This window comes from Pongo abelii, chromosome 1 (genome assembly GCF_028885655.2).
Source record: "Pongo abelii isolate AG06213 chromosome 1, NHGRI_mPonAbe1-v2.0_pri, whole genome shotgun sequence".
NCBI lineage: Eukaryota > Metazoa > Chordata > Mammalia > Primates > Hominidae > Pongo > Pongo abelii.
Window position 1 is genome coordinate 184,989,524 of NC_071985.2, and position 23,587 is coordinate 185,013,110.

General features: G+C 39.6%; 1 protein-coding gene across 11 annotated transcripts in view; it reads left to right on the forward strand.

Moving 5' to 3' along the window:
* The window catches only part of SPATA6 (spermatogenesis associated 6), a 172,660-nt gene that overhangs the window by 131,352 nt on the left and 17,721 nt on the right, over nt 1–23,587 (forward strand). For 8 of the 11 annotated variants that reach the window (XM_009250585.4, XM_063712538.1, XM_002810848.6 and 5 more), the window contains one exon: nt 2,470–3,871. The exons of the other annotated variants lie outside the window; for them this stretch is intronic. In XM_009250585.4, coding sequence (XP_009248860.1) covers nt 2,470–2,650 — 181 coding nt within the window. In that variant the 3' untranslated portion in view covers nt 2,651–3,871. Of the gene's footprint in view, nt 1–2,469; nt 3,872–23,587 lie in introns of those variants that run through there. 11 annotated transcript variants of the gene reach the window in all.

Below are 23,587 nucleotides of genomic sequence, written 5' to 3' on the forward strand. Positions count from 1 at the left end.
TCACTTTTCTGGCTTTTTTCTTTCTTTTAGTATTGGAAATGGGATTGCTTTCTTGATCTCTTTTGCAGATTGTTTACTGTTGGAATATAGAAATGTTGATTATTGCATGTTAATTTTTTATTTTGCAACCTTACTAAATGTGTTTAATAATTTTAATTTTTTGGTAGAGTCTTTATGTTTTTCTAAATATAACATCATGTTTTCTATGGAAGGGAATAATTTAACTTCTTCTTTTTCAGTTTGGATCCCCTTTATTTCTTTCACTTGCCTAATTTCTTTCACTTGCCTAATTACTTCTAATGGAAGTAATTTCACTTCCATTACTATGTTGAATATAAGTGGCGAAAGTGGGCATCTTTGTCCTGTTTCAGATCTTTTTCCCATTCAGTATAATATTAGCTGTGAGTTTGTTGTATATGGTCCTTAACATTTTGAGGTATGTTCCTTCTATGCCCAGTTTATGGAGGGGTTTTATTATGAGTGGATGTTGAATTGTATTGAATGCTTTTTCAGCACCCATTAAATGATTATACTTTTTTTTTGTTTTTGATTCTGTTGATATTATGTATCACATTTATTGATTTGCCCATGATGAACCATCCTTGCATCCCTGGAATGAATACCATTTGATCATGGTGAATGATCTTTTTCATGTGTTTTTGAATTCAATTTTCTAATATTCTGTTGAGGGTTTTTGCATATGTTCATCAGGAATATTAGCCTGTAGTGTATTTTTGTTGTTGTTTTTGTCTGGTTTTGGTACCAGGGTAATGCTAGTCTTATAAAATGGGTTTTCTTATATCTTTAATTTTTTGTAATATTTTAAGTAGACTTCTTATTAGTTCTTTAAATATTTGGTAGAATTCAGCAGTGAAGCCAGAGATCCAGGGCTTTTCTTTTATAGGAGACTTTTTATTACTGCTTCAATATTGTTATTCATTATTGGTCTGTTCAGGTTTTGTATTTGTTCATATTGTAATCTTGGTTTGTAGGTTGCGTGTATCTGGGAAGAAACTTTACAATCTCTAACAGGCCTGGAAGGTCTAATCTATAAGAAGTATTTCATTGACCTTGAAGAAGGTCAATTATTTATATATGAAAATAAACTCAACATTTTATCCATAAAAAATGTAATTCCAGAATTTAATATTTATGTTAGTAAAATTATAACACTGATAACATAAAAAGTGCTATTAATCCTTAAGAAAGAGTTACCTTTTCTTTTCTATCTTCATCACAGCTAGCCCAGTCTTAGTCTATTTCATTAGCTTTCTATGGGCTTCCTCTCACTTACATGCGTGCTCTCTCGCACGCGCTCGCTCTCTCTCACTCTCTCTCCCACCTTCTTATGTCCTTAAGACCGTCAAAACTACAGTTGATCCTTTCACTTCAAACTCTTCTGCCTTGTTTCCATTTTCCACAAATGTTCATAGTTAGCCTAATTTTCTACTCCTTGAGGGCAATAGCAGCATGGCATAGTAGAAAGGGTCTTAGAGCACACACGTTGTCTTTTTCATTTTGCCACTTACTAGCTGAGCAGTCTTAGGCAAGTCACTTAACTTTACTGAGTCTTAATTTCTATATCTACCAACTTCTATGTGTTGTAAGATGTATTCCTAAATAGATATAAAGTACCTAGTTTAGTGTCTCATATTTAATAACGTCTGTGTTTAAATTTTAAAACAATTCTGTAAAACTAAAGTTAAGGAAGCTGAGACTCTGGATAGTTAAATAAATTGCCCAAGGTCTCACAGCTTATAAAGGACTGAGCTGGAATTCAGTTTCAGGTATGCCTGACTTTTAGCAACTATGCATTCTTTTTTTTTTTTTTTTTTGAGATGGAGTTTTGCTCTTGTTGTCCAGGCTGGGGTGCAATGGCACGATCTCAGCTCACTGCAACCTCCGCCTCCCGAGTTCGAGTGATTCTCCTGCCTCAGCCTCCCGAGTAGCTGGGATTATAGGCAAGCACCACCACGCCCAGCTAATGTTGTATTTTTTAGTAGATATGGGGTTTCTCCATGTTGGTCAGGCTAGTCTCGAACTCCCGACCTCAGGTGATTTGCTTGTCTCAGCCTCCCAAAATGTTGGGATTACAGGCGTGAGCCACTGTGCCTTGGGCTGTGCATTCTTATACTGGCCATACCAGGCCAGTATAAGAACTGCTTTTATTATGTTCTGCTTTTATTATGCTGTACCTGTGTCTGTTCTCTGAATTCCTTTTTCACTCTAACACAAAATTTTCATTTTACTGTTTTATAACAGTTTTACACAGATACTTCTGCTTCCCCTTTTAAAATGTCCCTCTTTGAAAGCACAGTTTTATTTGAAAAATAAAACTGTGTTTTATTTTTCACAGGCCCAGCAGAGTATTAAATAGCCATAGAGTACTCAATAGATATTTGATTTACATAGTACTATCTCTAATTTTGTTTCATTATTGTTTTGAACCTTTTATATCCCTTTTTATAGCTCATGTCAGCAGCCACGTGGCACTTTCCATTTGGATGATGGTGAATACTGGTCCAACAGGGCAGCCTCTTATAAGGGAAAATCCCACCGACCCGTCTTTGAGAACAGCATGGACAAGATGTACAGGAACTTATACAAAAAGGCTTGTAGTTCTGCTTCACATACACAGGAAAGCTTCTGAGACCATCCATGATAAACCTCATGAGTGTCCGTGTCAACTTCTCAATGAAAATGTTTGATGTGATCAATATCTGTATTCCTTTTTTTAAAAAGGGATTATATCTAAGTACAGTAGTTATACTTGAATAAGTTCATTACTTCAAATGGTAAATTATCTTAGGCAAGCCTTTTAAAATAATTATTACAGAAGAGTCTGCTGTGTTGCAAACATTAGAGCTCTGTCACACAGTCACATCTTCCAATATGTGACAAGGATATTCTGTTACATGTACATCTCATATTACATCTGCAAATCCAAGAATAGTTCCTTTCTAGAAATGTTTTTTTTTGCCTCACCTTGCAACTTTCTTTTCATCTACTTAACTGGTTATCTTGTCTGTGTAAGATTTAATTAATATTGACTAGCTTTTCTTGGTGATGAACAAAATGATATCCTATACAGAAATGAATTTCCTAAGGGTTTAAAACCTGTTTTCACTAACATTTTCTACTTCTTCCTTTTTCAGAACAGGCTATTATATTTCTTAGCTCATAGGCTTTCTTTTTAAAGACTATATGATCATTCACTTCTTCTCTGGAAGAACTATCTAAGTTGCTTAAAATGCATAGCAGTTAGCTAGAAATATCAGTGGCCATGGATTATCTAAAATTTGAATAACTAATTTTTAAAGATAAAATTCTTTGCATGATTTTTTTTCTAGGGCCATACCTTTTGGTGCAACCAGAATCAGAAAATGGCCTCTGTTAGTAAGCTTATAGAAACCTAAAAATAATAATGAAATTATATTGTAATTCGACTGCTTGGAATTTGTGTAAGTACCATATGGCCCAAGACACTATTATAGTATCCTCACTTTAAAAAAAAACACTTGGAACCACAATGCGAGTAAAATATTATAGCAGAGCGCTTTGTGGGAGGCACTGAAAATGTTGTTGATTGATGGATAGAATTAACTTCTCCTCCCCCACCCCAACACACACCTGTGAAGCCAATAATACTATGAAGATATAAAGAAATCAGCTACTTTATATTTAATAGAGAGTGAGGGGAGGGAAAGGAGAGAGTAGGAATAAGTGAACTGGGCTTATAGTCTTGAAGAGTTGACTAAAAGATAATATTTTCTCATTGACTCTGTTTTTGGTTAATTTTACAGTTATGATTGAAAAAGAACAAAATGAACTTCCTTTAAAATGAAATTAAAATGTGAAACTTGGTGACTTATTTTTGTAGTAGAACTTGTTAACATCATGTTAAGGGTGCTTTAGTATCACAGTCTGTGATATATCAGAAAGGGCATTAGAACTATCTCTACGAGCCAGGAGTCCTAAGCTTTAGTATCCTATGTCTGCCCTTTTCTAGCTGAGTCTATTTAATTCTCAGATCCTTTGTTTCCTAAGCTATTAAATGATGAGAATGTAGTAGACCCCGAACTATGTTCTGTGGACCGAGATCACTGTTTTAGGAGTTGATTGTTGGAATGTAGATATAAGTATGTAATTGGCCATCTAAGTTTAGGAAAATCTGTTTGCTACACACATACACAGACACAAACACACACACACACACACACACACACACACACACCTCTTAGAGAGTCATATGTAGGATTATAGAAGTAAAAAGAGATGATCTTAATGCTGGAATAGCGCCTGTAAACTGGGGCTGTCTACAGCAAACTAGGATATATGGTCACCATGCTCATTGTGAACACTAGCCTGTTAGAGGCTTTAAGAAAATTCTGGTATAAATCTCTCTTACTCTGCATCTAGTAGAGAGCTTGGCATGTAATTGATGTTCCTTAAATATTTATTGAATTAACTCAGAATTTTGTAAACTAAGTTTAGCATGTACCACTATTTGTTATTCTCGCCACCACCCCCCATTCCCCTAGCTCCTCACACTACCTCCAATGTCATCCTAAGGTACATGTGGATACCTAGGTTGTGGAAATGCTGGACTACACAATTGCTGAGTTACTCTCTGGCTATAGATTATATGATGAGGTATTTTACCATCAGCTTTTGAAGGTCAACATTGATTAATGCTCTTTTAAAAAAAATTATATCCTCAGTGTTTTTCCGTGGGAAAATAAATGAAAATTCTTTTAAAAGTTGCTGTTTGGTGAAAAGAACAAACGTGACTTTCAAAGAAAATGTTTTACTATCACCAAAATCTCCCGAGTGAATAAGTACCACAGAAATTACTTATTGCACCTGTATCTGCCATTGGCTGTGAAAAAGGCTGCAAAAAGTAGGGCTGAAAGGGAAACTTTAGAAACTAATATTCTGAAAGATGTTTTCCTATGGATTAAGTTTAGTGTCTTTCTGAAAGTTGGGGGCAAACTCCCAGATACTGATAGCATCTTTGCTAAGTGTCTGATTATCTTCTATTCCCTAGGAGGAAAGAGTGGTCCATGTTGCTGTAACTACTACTATAAGTGCTTATGCTGTATTGTTTTTAAGGAGTAAAACCTTTAAGTGCTAATAGTTGTCTTTTCTCATTCACAGGAGCAGAAAGGTGCAGTTGTTTATTCTCTTAGCCTTTTTTTTTTCTGTATTTCCCACAAATCTAGAAATAATTATTGGAGTTAATATGAAAGATAAATAGACTTTTCTTTTTACTTTTTAATTTTTTTTCTTTAAATCATAAAAAACCTGGGGATTTAGGAAAATGTCAAAATCAACAAATAAAGATGAATCATTGGAATGAGACTCTTCCTTGGTTCTACTAGCTAGTTATATAACCTTATTTAAGTCATTTATGCTTCTTGGAGCTCAGTTTTCTCACCAACAGGGTGATAAAAGGGTTAATTTAGAATGATCCTTTGACATTTCATAATTGTACAATTAATATGTCAGGAAGTCCTAGGCAGGCAGAGTTGTTTTCTGATTTCCAAAGATTAAGCCCCTGATTAAAAATCTGGAACAAATAGAGAATTTTCATTATTGTGTTCATTTGCTAATAATAGCTTGAGATATAATTCACTCTGAAAAAGTATACAATTAAGTGGTTTTTACTATATTCACAGAGTTGTGCGACAATAACCACTCACTAGTTATAGAATATTTTATAACTCCCAAAAGAAATCCGGTAACCATTAGTGATCACTTCCCACTATTGGTGATCAGGATAAGATCAGGACAAGATCAACTCCTCCCCATAACTCCTGGAAACCACTGTATGCTTTTTGTCTCCATGCCTATTCTGGACATTTCATATAAATGGAATCACATAACATGTGACCTATTGTATCTGGCTTCTTTCACTTAGCAAAATATTTTGAGAGTTCATGCATGTTGTAACATGTATGAATACTTCATTCCTTTTTATTACTAAATAATAATCAATCATATGAATATACCACATTTTGTTTATCCATTCAATTGATAGATATTTTGGTTGTTTCCGCTTTTTAGGTATTCTGAAATGCTGCTCTGAACACTTGTATACAAGTTTTTTGTGTGGACATATGATTTTATTTCCCTTGAGTATACATCTAGGAGTTGACTTTCTGGGTCCTATGGAAACTATGTTCAACATTTTGAAGAACTACCAAATTGTTTTTCAAAGTGAACGTGCCATTTTACAAAGATCAACTGTGTTGATCTTTATCTTAGGATCTTAGGCAAGTTATACATTCAAGCCTCATCAATATATTCATCACATATGTATTAAGAACTATGTTAGAAATAGAGGGCATATAAAAATGTATCTTTAAAAGTATGAAAACAAAAACAGTGTATTTAAACATTTGTAGTGGTTTGGTAACTTCTATGGTATGAAAATGCAAGAATGGGGATAAAGGCTTTCTAGCTTGATGAAACAGAACATGCAGAGGCATGAAAATGGGAGGGAGCATGATTGTTCAGGAAACTCCTCCAAGTGCTTTAGCTAGAAGTGGTGTGCAAGGTTGCAAATGCTATGGTAGAATATGACTAATGCAGTAAGAGAACTACAGAGAAGTCTAGAGCAGCATTAGAAGAGGTGACCATTGAGCTGAATGTCGAAAGATTGAAAGGACTTTTGAGAATAGGAAAACAAGGTGGAATAAACTAAATATTGATCAGATTTTACAAGGGTGGAGGTGGAGTTTAAAATATCCAGAGTCAGTTAAGAATAAAGATCTAGAACTTGGGAGAACTCAAGAATACAAAACACATTTTGAAGTCAGATAAAAATAATGAAGTCAGATAAAAATAAATGGAAGCTCTACTTTTTGTTTTTGTCCTACTTTATATGTGACCATAATAGGCACCCTGAGAGTGCTGGACCTCAAGTAATTGAATGTTTTGCTAATTAAGGAGGCTCTGGTGGTAGTGAGATAGTTTGAGGGCAGCCCCTTTAAAAATAAGATAGACAGCCATATGCAGTGGCTCACGCCTGTAATCCCAGCACTTTGGGTGGCCGAGGTGGACAGATCATCTGAGGTCAAGTATTTGAGACCAGCCTGGCCAACGTGGTGAAACCCTGCCTCTACTGAAAATACAAAAATCAGCCAGACGTAGTTGCATGCACCTGTAGTCCCAGCTACTCGGGAGGATGAGGTAGGAAAACCACTTGAATTTGAGAGGTGGAGGCTGCAGTGAGCCAAGATTGTGCCACTGCACTTCAGCCTGGGTGACAGAGCTCAAAATAATAATAATTAAGAAAGAAATCCTCCTTCTAACTAGCTACAGTTTCAATGTACAAAATGAAGAGGTAAGAGAGAAAATCCAACATTTTGTTAAGTTAATGTGTTTATTATTACTGAATGATATACTTTGAGTTTAATTATATGATGTTTCCTCAGATAATCAGTACTTGTGACTGTTCACCCATTCACAAAATATTCCAGGCAATCTGCAAGACATTGAATGATAACCCAGAGATAAACAAAAACACAGTTCTCAATCAGAGTTTGTGTGTGTATAGGGGGTTTGGGGAGAGACTGGCATTCACTTGAGGGATAATAGTTGAAATTAGTTGATATTCTTTCTAGCTGTCTTGGATAGCATAAGCCTTAGAAATTCCACTTACTAAGGTTTGTGAAGTAAGAAGGAAATAAGCTAACACAGAACAGATATCAGCTGATACACTGTTCTCTAAAAGTTAATAAAGTTACTTAACATTACTTAACAGTAAAAGTTAATAAAGTTACTTAACATTACTTAACAGTAACTTAACATTACTCATTACCAAATTACTTCTGCTTTTGAGGGGAAAAACATATAAGATATTCAAGAAGGAAGTGTTATCAACAAGATGGTAGAGTAGGAGACCCTGGCCCTCAACCCCACAAACAACAATTTGATAGACATCCAGGAATGGAAATAGCTGTGGGAGGGCTTTGGAGTCCAGATAAGAAACTGTGGCAGCATAGTAGAGCAAAAAAGCAAAGCAAAACCAAACCAAAACAACAACAACAACAGAAACAAGAATAACCACAGAATGGGTATGAAGAAGTCTCATTTTATCTTTATGCCATCCGTCAGGCTGGCACAGCTCATTACCAAGTGTTACCCTCAGGTGAATATGAGAGCAGGGTGAGTGTCCAGCCTCTTCACAATTTGTGCGTACTGCCCAAAAGATCCACATTGGTTTTATCCCACTCAAATCCCGGGGAAGACTGGCATAGCTGAGATATCTGGAAGCAGCTAGGAATAAAGGACAGAGGGCATTGTGTCAGCCACGTGGCAGGGGATACCATGGTTCATAGCGGCCTGGTCTTCAGATGACCCCAGCACCCTTCTCCACTGAGGACCTCCCAGCTGGCTTGGAATTCCCATGGCCTTCACCGCAGATGGCCTCCTGGCTTTCTCCTTCATGGACCCCAGCTGACTAGGCTATTTTTACCTCCAGTGGAGCTGCCCCAGCCAGCGCCTCTGTGGGCACCCAAGCCCTGGGAACCAGTGCAGTCACTGCATGCATGCCTGCAGTTGGCACTGACCCACTAGCCCCAGTTTTAACCACCACATTCATCTGTGACCAGTTCTCATGGGCATGTGCACGCACACAACTGGCCCTGGCTGTTAATCACAGCACACGCAAGCACTGCTTATTTGCACCACTGCGTGCATGCCCTTACCCAGCTCTCACCACTGCACATATGCCTGCTATTGGCTTTGGCTGTTGCAGCCACATACTCACTGGTGGTTTGCACTGCTGCACGTATGCCCGCCTATGGCCACCTCTTGCCACCACATATACACCTGCTGCTGTTCTTGGTTGTTAGTGCCACAGGCATACTTGCCACCAACCCTCCTGTTGTGTGCACCCCTAGCTCTCCCCAGTCTTTACTGCCAACTTTGGCATTATCTATGCAGGTGCACTTGCTGCTATATCCAGTGGCACCAGTAAGGACCCCAGCAGCCCTCATGGGCACCACAGAACCCCCACAACATTCACAGCTGAGGACAACATAGTTGCCAAGTGTTGTGGACCCTGGCTACTTCAGCTCCTGTGCCACCACTCCTGTCCCTCCTGGACACAGAGCTGTGACAGGTTACAGCAGTTGGCACCTCATATGCCACTAGACTGAGTGTCACAGCATACTTCTGCTCCCCCTCTCAGTGAGGAACTTTTCTTACCAAAGGTGGTCTGGAAGAGGTAAGTGCTGCTTCAAATGCACTGACACCAATGCAAAGATAAAAGAAGCATGAAAATTTAGAAAACTATGATACCACCAAAGGAATACAAACTTACAGTAACTGACCCCAAAGAAATGGGTATTCGTGAGTTAGCTGCCAAATAATTTAAAGTAATTGTGCTTTAGAAGCTTGGTGAGCTACAAGACAACACAGGTAAACAATATAACAAAATTAGGAAAGCAGGGACAAAATGACAACTTCAACAAAGAGATTTAAAAAACCCATAAACATAAAGAAGCAACGGGGGAAAATGGTGGCTAGGAGGCAGGACTAACTTGGAGCTCCCACTTCAACAGGTAGAGCAGTGTGTGGAGACCCACAGCATGAACTCTTGCTCTTAGAACTACTGCAGGAGCATACCAGGAAAGCCTAGAGAATCCACAGACCCTTTGAAGGAAGGGGACTGCCACTGCAGGATCCCTGGGACAGCCAAGGAACTGTGAGTCCACTTGCTTTCTCAGCTGGGATGCTTGTAGCCTGGGGCAACTTCTAAGCCCTGCTCACCGGCTGCCTGGAAATAAACTCGGTGCTACTGGGTGAGGGGGGCAGGTGGGCGTGGTGGGAGTGAGACCAGCCTTTTCGTCTGCCGGCTGTGTGGGAGCTGATTGAGGACTGTGGCTGCCGACTTTCCCCCACTTCCCTGGTGACCTGTGTGGTGCAGCAGAGATAGCCATATTCCCCCTGGGAACATAACTTCATTGGCCTGGGAACCACACCCCCATCCCCCACAGCATCTGCAGCAAGTCCAGCCCAAGGAGAGTCTGAACTCAGACAGCCTAACCCTGCCCACACTTGATGATCTTTCTCTACCCGCCCTGGTAGCCAAAGACAAGGGACATAATCTCCTGGGAGCTCTATGGCCCCGCCTACCACCTGATCCTCCCCATACAACCCCAGCTGATATGCTTTTGAAAGTGCCACCTCCTGGCTGGAAGCCAACATAAAACCAGTGAACTTAACAAAAATACAATCAAGGACCCTCACAGGGTCTGAGAGACAGTTTGTTATAATTTCTGTTCTTTAACATTTGCTGAGGAGTGCTTTACTTCCAGCTATGTGGTCAATTTTGCAATAAGTGTGATGTGGTGCTGAGAAGAATGTATATTCTGTTGATTTGGGGTGGAGAGTTCTGTAGATGTCTATTAGGTCCGCTTGGTGCAGAGCTGAATTCAATTCCTGGATATCCTTGTTAACTTTCTGTCTCGATCTGTCTAATGTTGACAGTGGGGTGTTAAAGTCTCCCATTATTATTGTGTGGGAGTCTAAGTCTCTTTGTAGGTCTCTAAGGACTTGCTTTATGAATCTGGGTGCTCTTGTGTTGTGTGCATATATATTTAGGATAGTTAGCTCTTCTTGTTGAATTGATCCCTTTACCATTATGTAATGGCCTTCTTTGTCTCTTCTGATCTTTGTTGGTTTAAAGTCTGTTTTATCAGAGACTAGGATTGCAAATTCTGCTTTTTTTTGTTTTCCATTTGCTTGGTAGATCTTCCTCCGTTCCTTTATTTTGAGCCTATGTGTGTCTCTGCCCATGAGATGGGTCTCCTGAATACAGCACACTGATGGGTCTTGACTCTTTATCCAGTTTGCCAGTCTGTGTCTTTTAATTGGAGCATTTAGCCCATTTACATTTAAGGTTAATATTATGTGTGAATTTGATCCTGTCATGATGTTAGCTGGTTATTTTGCTCGTTAGTTGATGCAGTTTCTTCCTAGCCTCAATAGTTTTTACAGTTTGGCATGTTTTTGCAGTGGCTGGTACTGGTTGTTCCTTTCCATGTTTAGTGCTTCCTTCAGGAGCTCTTTTAGGGCAGGCCTGGTGGTGACAAAATCTCTCAGCATTTGCTTGTCTGTAAATTATTTTATTTCTCCTTCACTTATGAAGGTTAGTTTGGCTGGATATGAGATTCTGGGTTGAAAATTCTTGTCTTTAAGAATGTTGAATATTGGCCCCCACTCTCTTCTGGCTTGTAAAGTTTCTGCCAAGAGATCAGCTGTTGGTCTGATGGGCTTCCCTTTGTGGGTAACCCAACCTTTCTCTGGCTGCCCTTAACATTTTTTCCTTTACTTCAACTTTGCTGAATCTGACAATTATGTGTCTTGGAGTCACTCTTCTCGAGGAGTATCTTTGTGGCGTTTTCTTTATTTCCTGAATTTGAATGTTGGCCTGCCTTGCTAGGTTGGGGAAGTTCTCCTAGATAATATCCTGCAGAGTGTTTTCCAACTTGGTTCCATTCTCCCCGTCACTTTCAGGTACACCAATCAGACGTAGATTTGGTCTTTTCACATAGTCCCATATTTCTTGGAGGCTTTGTTTGTTTCTTTTTACTCTTTTTTCTCTAAACTTCTCTTCTCACTTCATTTCATTCATTTGATTCTTCAATCACTAGCACCCTTTCTTCCAGTTGATCGAATCGGCTACTGAAACTTGTGCATGCATCACGTAGTTCTTGTGCCATGGTTTTCAGCTCCATCAGGTCATTTAAGATCTTCTCTACGCTGTTTATTCTAGTTAGCCATTCGTCTAATCTTTTTTCAAGGTTTTTAGCTTCTTTGCAATGGGTTTGAACATCCTCCTTTAGCTCGGAGAGGTTTGTTATTACTGATCCTCTGAAGCCTTCTCTCAACTTGTCAAAGTCATTCTCCATCCAGCTTTGTTCCATTGCTGGTGAGGAGCTGTGTTCCTTTGGAGGAGAAGAGGCTCTCTGAGTTTTAGAATTTTCATCTTTTCTGCTCTGGTTTCTCCCCATCTTTGTGGTTTTATCTACCTTTGGTCTTTGATGATGGTGACGTACAAATGGGGTTTTGGTGCAGATGTCCTTTCTGTTTTTTAGTTTTCCTTCTAACAGTGAGGACCCTCAGCTGCAGGTCTGTTGGAGTTTGCTGGAGGTCCACTCCAGACCCTGTTTGCCTGCATATCACCAGCGGAGGCTGCAGAATAGCAAATATTGCAGAACGGCAAATGTTGCTGTCTGATCATTCCTCTGGAAACTTCGTCTCAGAGAGACACCTGGCCATATGAGGTGTCAGCCGGCCCCTACTGGGAGGTGCCTCCTAGTTAGGCTACTCGGGAGTCAGGGACCCACTTGAGGCGGCAGTCTGTTGGTTCTCAGATCTCAAACTCTGCTGGAAGAACCACTACTCTATTCAAAGCTGTCAGACAGGGACATTTAAGTCTGCAGAAGTTTCTGCTGCCTTTTGTTCAGCTATGCCCTGCTCCTAGAGGTGGAGCCTACAGAGGTAGGCAGGCCTCCTTGAGCTGTGGTGGGCTCCACCCAGTTTGAGCTTCCTGGCCGCTTTGTTTACCTACTCAAGCCTCAGCAATGGTGGGTGCCCCTCCCCCAGCCTCACTGCCGCCTTGTAGTGCCTTGCAGTTAGATCTCAGACTGCTGTGCTAGCAATGAGTGAGGCTCCGTGGGTGTCGGACCCTCTGAGCCAGGCGCAGGATGTAATATCCTGGTGGGCCGTTTGCCAAGACTATTGGAAAAGCACAGTATTAGGGTGGGAGTGACCTGATTTTCCAGGTGCTGTCTGTCATGGCTTCCCTTGGGCTAGAAAAGGGAATTCTCTGACCCCTTGCACTTCCCAGGTGAGGTGATGCCTTGTCCTGCTTTGGCTCATGCTCTGTGGGCTGCACCCACTGTCCTGTACCCAGTGTTTGAAAAGCCCCAGTGAGATGAACCCGGTACCTCAGCTGGAAATGCAGACATCACCCGTCTTCTGTGTCAGTCACGCTGGGAGCTGTAGACTGGAGCTGTTCCTGTTCGGCCATCTTGAGGAATTCTCTCTGCTTCTTAAACTTTCAATAATTAGAAAAGGGAAAACCCTCCCAAACTCACTTTATGAGGCTAGCATCATCGTGATCCAATTCCAAAGACACTTCAAGAAAAGAAAACAGCCAATATCTCTGATTAACATAGATATGGAAGTCCTCAATAAAATAGTAGCAAAGTAATTCAATGGCACATACAAGGATCATACACCACAACCAAGTGATGTTTATCCCTGGGATGCAAGGATGGTTCAGCATACAAAAATAAATCAATGTGAGATACATTAACAGAATGAAAGACAAAAACCACATGATCATCTCAATATATGCAGAAAAAGTACTTGACAAAATTCAACAACATTTTATGATAAAAACTTTAAACAAAATAGATATACAGGAAACTTATTTCAACACAAGAAAAGCCATATATAAAAAACCCACTGCTAACATTATAATCAATTGGATAAACCTTAAAACTTTTCCTGTAAGATTAGGAACAAGGAAAAGATGCTCACTCCCTCCAGTGCTATTCAGTATTCTACTGGAAGTCCCAGTGTGTTAGTTAGTTTTTTGCATTGCTATAAAGAAGTACCTGAGATTGGGTAATTTATAAAGAGAAGTTTAATTTGCCCATGGTTCTGCAGGCTGTACAAGCATGGCTTCAGCATCTTCTTCTAGTGAGGGCCTCAGGAAGCTCATAATCATGGCAGAAGGCAAAGGGAGAGCTGACAGTACCACATGGGAGGAAAGGCAGCAAGAGAGAGAAGGGAGAGGCCTCAGACTCTTTTAAATAGCCAAATCTCATGTGAACTACCTGAGAAAGAACTCACTTATCACAAGGGGATGGTGCTAAATCATTCATGAAGGATATGCCCCCATGATCCAATTACTTCTCACCAAGCCCCACCTCCAACATTGGGAATCACATTTCAGCATGAGACTTGGAGGGGACAAACATGAAAACCTAATATAGTTTGAATGTGTGTCCTTGCACAAATCTCATATTGAAATGTAACCCCCAATGTTGGCAGTGGGGCCTGATGGGAGGTGATTTGATCATGGAGGCTGATTTATCATGAATGGTTTGGCACCATCCCTCATGGCACTATCCCTGTGATGGTGAGTTCTCATGAGATCCAGTCATTTAAAAGTGTGTAGCACCTCCCCCCTCACTCTCTTGCCCATGCTTTTGACATGTGACATGCTTGCTCCCCCTTTGCCTTCTGGCATGATTGGAAGCTTCCTGAATTCTCCCCAGAAGCAGATGCCACTATCCTTCCCTTACAGCCTGCAAAACAGTGAGTCAATTAAACCTCCTTTTTTTTTTTTTTTTTTTTTGAGACAGTCTAACTCTGTCACCCAGGCGAGAGTGCAGTGGCGTGATCTCGGCTCACTGCAACTTCTGCCTCCTGGGTTCAAGTGATTCTCCTGCCTCAGTCTCCCAAGTAGCTGGGACTACAGGTGCCCACCACTACACCCAGATAAATTTTTTGTACTTTTAGTAGAGACAGGCCTTCACCATGTTGGCCAGGCTGGTCTGGAACTCCTGACTTCAAGTGATCTGCCTGCCTTGACCTCCCCAAAGTGCTGGGATTACAGATGTGAGCCACTGTGCCTGGCCAAACCCTCATTTTTTAAAATAAATTGCATAGTATCAGGTATTACTTTATATCAATGTAAGAAGTGACTAATACAAAACTATATCACCTAGCCAGAATAATCAGGCAAAATTTTAAAAAGGCATCTAAATTGGAAGGATGATATAAAATTATCTCTATTTGCATTTCACATGATCATATATATAGAAAGCCCTAAAGGCTCTACAAGAAAGCTGATAGAATAAATTCAATAAAGTTGCAGTATAGAAAATTAGCACATAAAAAATCAGCATTAATTCTATACCCTAACAACTATCTGAAAGGGAAATATAAAAAGCAATCCCATTTACATTAGCAACAAAAAGAGTAAAATACTTAGGAATTAACCAAAGAGATGAAAGATTTTAATGTTGAGAATCATAAAACATTAATGAAAGAAATTCAAAAAGATAAAAATAGACATCCTATGTTTATGAATTAAAAGAATTAATATTTTTAAAATGTCTGTACTACCCAAAGCAATCTCCATATTCAATGCAGTTCTTATCAAAATCCCAATGGCATTTTTTTTTTACAGAAAAAGAAAAAAATTCCTAAAATTCATATGAAACTAAAAAAGTCCCCAAATAGCCAAAGTAATCTTAAGCAAGCAAAAGGAAGCTGGAGGCATCACATGTCTTGACTTCAAATTTTATTACAAAGCTATAATAAACAAAACAGTGGAATCCTGGCATAAAAGCAGACACATGGATCAATGGAACAGAATAGGGAGCCCTGAAATAAACTCATGCATATGTGGTCAACTAATATTCAACAACGGTGTCAAGAATACAAAATGTGGAGAGGATAGTCTCCTCAAAAAATGATGTTGGGGGGTGGCTGGAAAGATGGCTGAATAGGAACAGTTCCAGTCTGCAGCTCCCAGCAAGAACAATGTAGAAGGCAGGTGATTTCTGCATTTCCAACTGATGTAGCTGGCTCATCCCACTGGGACTGGTTAGATAGTGGGTGCAGCCTGCAGAGGGGAAGCTGAAGCAGGGTGGGGCGTGGCCTCACCCAGGAAAGTGGTTAGGAACTCCCTACCATAGTCAAGGGAAGCTGTGAGGGACTGTGCCATGAGGAACGGTGCATTTGGCCCAGATACTATTCTTTTACTACGATCTTCGCAACCCGCATACCACAAGATTCTCTTGGGTGCCTATGCCACCAGGGCCCTGGGTTTCACACACATAACTGGGCAGCCATTTGGGCAGACACCGAGCTAGCTGCAGGAGTTTTTTTTTTCATACCCCAGTGGCACCTGGAATGTCAGCGAGACACAACCATTCACTCCCCTGGAAAGGGGGCTGAAGCCAGGGAGCCAAGTGGTCTAGCTTAGCAGATCCCACCCCCCACGTAGCCCAGCAAGCTAAGATCCACTGGCTTGAAATTCTCTCAGCCAGCACAGCAGTCTGAAGTCAACCTGGGACACTTGAGCTTAGTGGTGGGAGGGGCGTCTGCCATTACTGAGGCTTGAGTAGGCAGTTTTCCCCTCACAGTGTAAACAAAGCTGCTGGGAAGTTTGAACTGGGAGGAGCCCACCGCAGCTAGGCAAAGCTGCTGTAACCAGAGTGCCTCTCCAGATTCCTCCTCTCTTGGCATGGCATCTCTGAAAGAAAGGCAGCAGCCCCAAACAGGAGCTTCTAGATAAAATTCCCATCTCCCTGGGACAGAGCACCTAGGGGAATGGGTGGCTGTGGGCGCAGCTTCAGCAGACTTAAACGTTCCTGCCTGCTGGCTCTGAAGAGAGCAGTAGATCTCCCAGCACAGCGCTCGAGCTCTGCTAAGGGTCAGACTGCCTCCTCAAGTGGGTCCTGACCCCCGTGTCTCCTGACTGGAGACACCTGCCAGCAGGGGTCGACAGACAACTCATACAGGAGAGCTCCAGCTGGCATCTGGTGGATGCCCCTCTGAGACAAAGCTTCCAGAGGAAGGAACAGGCAGCAATCTTTGCTGTTGTGCAGCCTCTGCTGGTGATAACCAGGCAAACAGGGTCTGGAGTAGACATCTAGCAAACTCCAGCACCAACAGCAGAGGGGTCTGACTGTTAGAAGGAAAACTAACAAACAGAAAGGAATAGCATCAACATCAACAAAAAGGATGTCCACACAGAAATCCCACCCAAAGGTCACCAGCATCAAAGACCAAAGGTAGATACATCCACAAAGGTAAGGAAAATACAGGTCAAATAGGCTGAAATTTCCAAAAACCACAATGCCTCTTATCCTCCAAATGATCACAACTCCTCCCCAGCAAGGGAACAAAACTGGATGGAGAATGAGTTTGATGAATTAACAGAAGTAGGCTTCAGAAGGTGCATAATAACAAACTCCTTCGAACTAAAGGAGCATGTTCTAACCCAATTCGGGGAAGCTAAGAACCTTGAAAAAGGGTTAGAGAAACTGCTAACTAGAATAATCAGTTTAAAGAAGAACATAAATGACCTGATGGAGTTGAAAAACACAGCATGAGAACTTCCTGAATCATACACAAGTATCAATAGCCAAATTGATCAAGTGGAAGAAAGGATATCAGAGATTGAAGATCAACTTAATGAAATAAAGTGTGAAGATAAGATTAGAGAAAAAAGAATGAAAAGGAATGAACAAAGCCACCAAGAAATACGGGATTACGTGAAAAGACCAAACCTACATTTGATTGGTGTACCTGAAAGTGACAGGGAGAATGGAACCAAGTGGAAAACACTCTTCAGGATATTATCCAGGAGAACTTCCCCAATATAGCAAGACAGGCCAACATTCAAATTCAGGAAATACAGAGAACACCACAAGGATACTCCTTGAGAAGAGCAACCCTAAGACACATAATTGTCAGATTCACCATGGTTGAAATCAATGAAAAAATGTTAAGGGCAGCCAGAGAGAAAGGTCAGGTTACCCACAAAGGGAAGCCCATCAGAATAACAGTAGAATTGTCTGCAGAAACCCTAAATGCCAGAAGAGAGTGGGGACCAATATTCAGCATTCTTAAAGAAAATAATTTTCTTTCTTTTTTTTTTATTTTTTTTTGAGATGGAGTCTTGCTCTGTCACCCAGGCTAGATTGCAGTGGCGTGATCTCGACTCACTGCAACCTCCGACTCCCTGGTTAAAGCCATTCTCCTGCCTCAGCCTCCTGAGTAGCTGGGATTATAAGCACGTGCCACCATGCCCAGCTAATTTTTGTATTTTTAGTAGAGATGAGGATTCACCATGTTTGCCAGGATGGTCTCAGTCTCCTGACCTCATGATCTGCCTGCCTCGGCCTCCCAAAGTGCTGGGATTACAGGTGTGAGCCACCGCGCCCAGCCAAGAAAAGAATTTTCAATTCAGAATTTCATATCCAGCCAAACTAAGCTTCAAAAGTGAAGGAGAAACCCTGTCTCTACTAAAAAATACAAAAACAAAAAAACAAAACAAAAAAAAAACAAGGCCATTGCATAATGGTAAAGGGATCAATGCAACAAGAAGAGTTAACTATCTTAAATATATATGCACCCAATACAGGAGCACCAAGATTCATAAAGCAAGTTCTTAGAGACCTACAAAGAGAATTAGACTCCCACACAATAACAGTGGAAGACTTGAACACCCCACTGTCAATATTAGATCAATGAGACACAAAGCTAAGAAAGATATTCAGGACTTGAACTCAGCTCTGGACCAAGTGGACCTAATATACATCTACACAATTCTCCACCCAAATCAACATAATATACATTATTCTCAGCACCACATTGCACTCATTCTAAAATTGACCGCATAATTGGAAGTAAAACACTCCTCAGCAAATGCAAAATAATGGAAAAATAAGAAACATTCTCTTAGACCACAGTGCAATCAAATTAGAACTCAGTATTAAGAAACTCACTCAAAACTGCACAACTATATGGAAACTGAAAAACCTACTCCTGAATGATTTCTGGGTAAATAAGGACATAACAGCAGAAATAATAAGTTCTTTAAAACCAATAAGAACAAAGACACAACGTACCAGAATCTCTGGGACACAGCTAAAACAGTGTTTACAGGGAAATGTATAGCACTTAATGTCCACAGGTGAAAGTGGGAAAGATCTAAAGTTGACACCCTAACATCACAATTGAAAGACCTAGAGAACCAAGAGCAAACAAATTCAAAAGCTAACGGAAGACAAGAAATAAGATCAGAGCAGAACTGAATGAGAGAGAAACATGAAAAACCCTTCAAAAAAATCAATGAATCCAGGAACTGGATTATTGAAAAGATCAGCAAAATAGACAGAAGGCTGGCCAGACTAATAAAGAAGAAAAAAGACAAGAATCAAACAGACACAATAAAAAATGATAAAGTGGATGTCACCACTGATCTCACAGAAATACAAATACCATCAGAGAATACTATAAACACCTCTATGCAAATAAACTAGAAAATCTAGAAGAAATGGATAAATTCCTGGACACAGACACCCTCCCAAGACTATATCAGAAAGAAGTCGAATCCCTGAATAGACCAATAACAAGTTCTGAAATTGAGGCAGCAATTAATAGCCTACCAATCAAAAAAAAGCCCAGGACCAGACTGATTCACAGCTGAATTCTACCAGAGGTACAGAGAGGAGCTGGTACCATTACCTCTGAAACTGTTCCAAACAATAGAAAAAGAGGGACTCCTCCATAACTCATTTTATGAGTCCAGCATCATCCTGATACCAAAACCTGGCAGAGGCACAACAAAAAAAGAAAATTTCAGGCCAATATCCTGAATACACTGGTAAATCGAATCCAGCAGCACATCAAAAAGCTTATCTGCCATGATCAAGTTGCCTTCAATATATGCAAATCAATTATGTTAAACATAAAAACATACCATAAAAACATATGCAAATCAATCAATGTAATCCATCACAGAAACAGAAACAATGACAAAAACCACATGATTATCTCAATAGATACAGAAAAGGCCTTTGATAAAATTCAGCACCCCTTCTTGCTAAAAACTCTCAATAAACTAGGTATTGATGGGACATATCTCAAAATAAAAAGAGCTATTAATGACAAACCCACAGCCAATATCATAATGAATGGGCAAAAGCTGGAATCATTCCCTTTGAAAACCAGCACAAGGCAAGGATGCCCTCTCTCACCACTCCTATACAACATAGTGTTGGAAGTTCTGGCCAAGGCAATCAGGCAAGAGAAAGAAATAAAGGGTATTCAAATAGGAAGAGAGGAAGTCAAATTGTCTCTGTTTGCAGATGACATGATTGTATATTTAGAAAACCCCATCGTCTCAGCCCAAAATTTCCTTAAGCTGATAAGCAACTTCAGCACAGTGTTAGGATACAAAATCAGTGTTCAAAAATCACGAGCATTCCTATGTACCAATAATAGACAAACAGAGAGCTAAATCATGAGTGAACTCCCATTCACAATTGCTACAAAGAGAATCAAATACCTAGGAATAAAACTTACAATAAATGTGAAGGCCCTCTTTAAGGAGAACTACAAACCACTGCTCAGGGAAATAAGAGAGGACATAAACAAATGGAAAAATATTCCATGCTCATGGATAGGAAGAATCAATATAGTAAAAATGAGTATACTGCCCAAAGTAATTTATAGATTCAATGCTATCCCCATCAAGCTACCATTGACTTTCTTCACAGAATTAGAAAAAACTACTTTAAATTTCATATGGAACCAAAAAGAGCCTGCATAGCCAAGAAAATCCTAAGCAAAAAGAATAAAGCTGGAGGGATCCTGCTACCTGACTTCAAACTATACTACAAGGCTACAGTAATGAAAATAGCATGGTACTGGTACCAAAACAGATATATAGACCAATGGAACAGAACAGAGGCCTCAGAAATAATGCCACATATCTACAACCATCTGATCTTTGAAAACCTGACAAAAACAAGAAATGGGGAAATGATTCCCTATTTAATAAATGGTGTTGGAAAAACTGGCTAGCCACATGCAGAAAACTGAAACTGGACCCCTTGCTTATACCTTATACAAAAATTAACTAAAGATGGATTAAAGACTTAAACGTAAGACCTAAAACCATAAAAACCCTAGAAGAAAACCTAGGCAATACCAATCAGGACATAAATCTGGGCAAAGACTTCATGACTAAAACCCCAAAAGCAATGGCAGCAAAAACCAAAATATACAATGGGATCTAATTAAACTAAAGAACTTCTGCATAATAAAAGAAACTATCATCAGAGTGAACAGGCAACCTACAGAATGGGAGAAAACTTATGCAATCTATCCATCAGACAAAGGGCTAATATCCAGAATCTATGGAACTTAAAATTACAAGAAGAAAACAAAACCCCATCAAAAAGTGGGCAAAGGATATGAACAGATACTTCTCAAAAGAAGACATTTATGTGGCCAACAAACATATGAAAAAAAGCTCATGATCACACAGATGATTAGAGAAATGCAAATCAAAACCACAATGAGATACCATCTCATGCCAGTTAGAATGGCGATCATTAAAAAGTCAGGAAACAACAGATGCTGGAGAGGATGTAGAGAAATAGGAATGCTTTTACACTGTTGGTGGGAGTGTAAATTAGTTCAACCATTGTGGAAGACAGTGTGGCGACTCCTCAAGGATCTAGAACCAGAAATACCATTTGACCCAGCAATCCCATTACTGGGCACAGGCCCAAAGGATTATAAATCATTCTACTATAAAGACACATGCACACATATGTTTACTGAAGCACTGTTCACAATAGCAAACACTTGGAACCAACTCAAATGCCCATCAATGATAGACTGGATTAAGAAAATGTGGCACATATACACCATGGAATACTCTGCAGCCATAAAAAAGGATGAGTTCCTGTCCTTTGCAGGGACATGGATGACACTGGAAACCATCATTCTCAGCAAACTAACACAGGAACAGAAAACTAAACACCGCATGTTCTCACTCATATGTGGGAGTTGAACAATGAGAACACATGGACACAGCAAGGGGAACATCACACACTGGGGCCTGTCGGGGGGTGGAGGATGGGGAGGGATAGCATTAGAAGAAATACCTAATGTAGATGATGGGTTGATGGGTCCATTAAACCACCATGGTACGTGTATACCTATGTAACAAACCTGCACATTCTGCACATGTATTCCAAACTTAAAGTATAATAAAAAAAAATGATGTTTGGCAAACTGTATATCCAAGTGCCAAAAAAAAAATAAAATTGGACCATTATACCATACACAAAATCAACTCAAAATGGATTGACTTAAATGTAAAACTTGAAACCACAAAACCGTAGAAGAAGGCATAAGGAAAATCTGCTTGAAATTGGTCTTGGCAATAATATTTTTGGATATGATAACAAAAGGACAGACAACAAAAGCAAAAATAAACTGTTGAGGCTACACCCAACTCAAAAGCTTCTGTATAGCAAACAATCAACAAAATGTAAAGACAATATTCGGAATGAGGAAAAAAGATTTGCAAACCATATATTCAATAAGGGGTTAAATCCTAAATATATAAGGGACTCATACACCTTAATACCAAAATTATGAATAGCAATTTAAAAATGGACAAAAGACCTCAAAAGAAGGAATTCAAAAGGCCAACAGGAATAACGAAAAGTTGCTCAACATCTCTAATTATCAGGGGAAATGCAAATCATAACCACAATGATATATCACCTCCCACAGGTTAGAATGGCTACTATCAAAAAGACAAAAGATAACAAGTATTTTTCCATAGCCGTTATGGAAATCAGTATGAAGGTGACTTAAAAAATTAAAAATAGAACTATCGTATGATCCAACAATTTCACTTCTGGATATATATTCAAAGGAACTGAAATCAGAATTGCAAAGAGGTATCTATATTACTATGTTCATTACAGTATTACTCACAATAGCCAAGATATGGAATCAACCTAAGTGTTCACCAATGGATGAGTGGAAAATAAAATGTAGTATATATATACACAAAGGAATACTATTCTGCCTTAATAAAAGAAGGAAATCCTGCCATTTGTGACTACATGGATGGAGTTGTATGGCATTTTGCTAAGCAAAATAAGCAAGACACAGAAAAATACTTCATAATCTCACTCATATGAGAATCTCAAATAGTCAAACTCATAGAAGTAGAAGTAGGATGGTGGTTGCCAGGGATTGAGGAGAGAAGGAAATGGGGTGATATTGATCAAAGGGTACAAAGTTTCAGCTATGAAAGATGAATAACTTCTGGACATCTAATGTACAACATGGTGATGATAGTTAATAAACTGTGCTGTATAATTAATATTTGCTAAGAAGACAGGTCTTAAATCTTCTCAACAGACACAAACACAAATGGTAACTATGTAGAGGTGATGGATATGTTAATTAGCTTGATTGATATCATTTTATAGTGCATACATATATCAAAACATCAAGTTATGCCTTAATTATATAAAATTTTTTATGTCAATGATACCTCAATAAAGCTACTAAGGAGATTTTCAAGAAAGTGCATTTTGCTATATTTGTAGATGACCTTCATGAAAGTACTGGACATGAGAGTGAGATAAATCAGGATTTCTGAACTCAAGGAGCTTACCCTGACTATTGATGGTGGGACAGACAAGTCAACAATTACAGTACAATATCTATTGATTGACTCATGTTTAGCATATTCTGTGTAGGCTTTTCTAGGGAAGGGTCATTTCTTCATTTTTATATCCATGGCATCACAAACTGGACATATCTTTATTATAGCACTTAGCAAACTGAATTATCAGTGACTATCTTACCTGTTTCTACTGGTCAGTGATTTGGGACCTTGTGTACCTCTGCATCCCATGGCCTAGTTGTTAAATCTGCATCCCTAGTGCAGATTGCTATTCTAGTTGTTTACCTCTGCATCCCATGGCCTAGTTGTTCA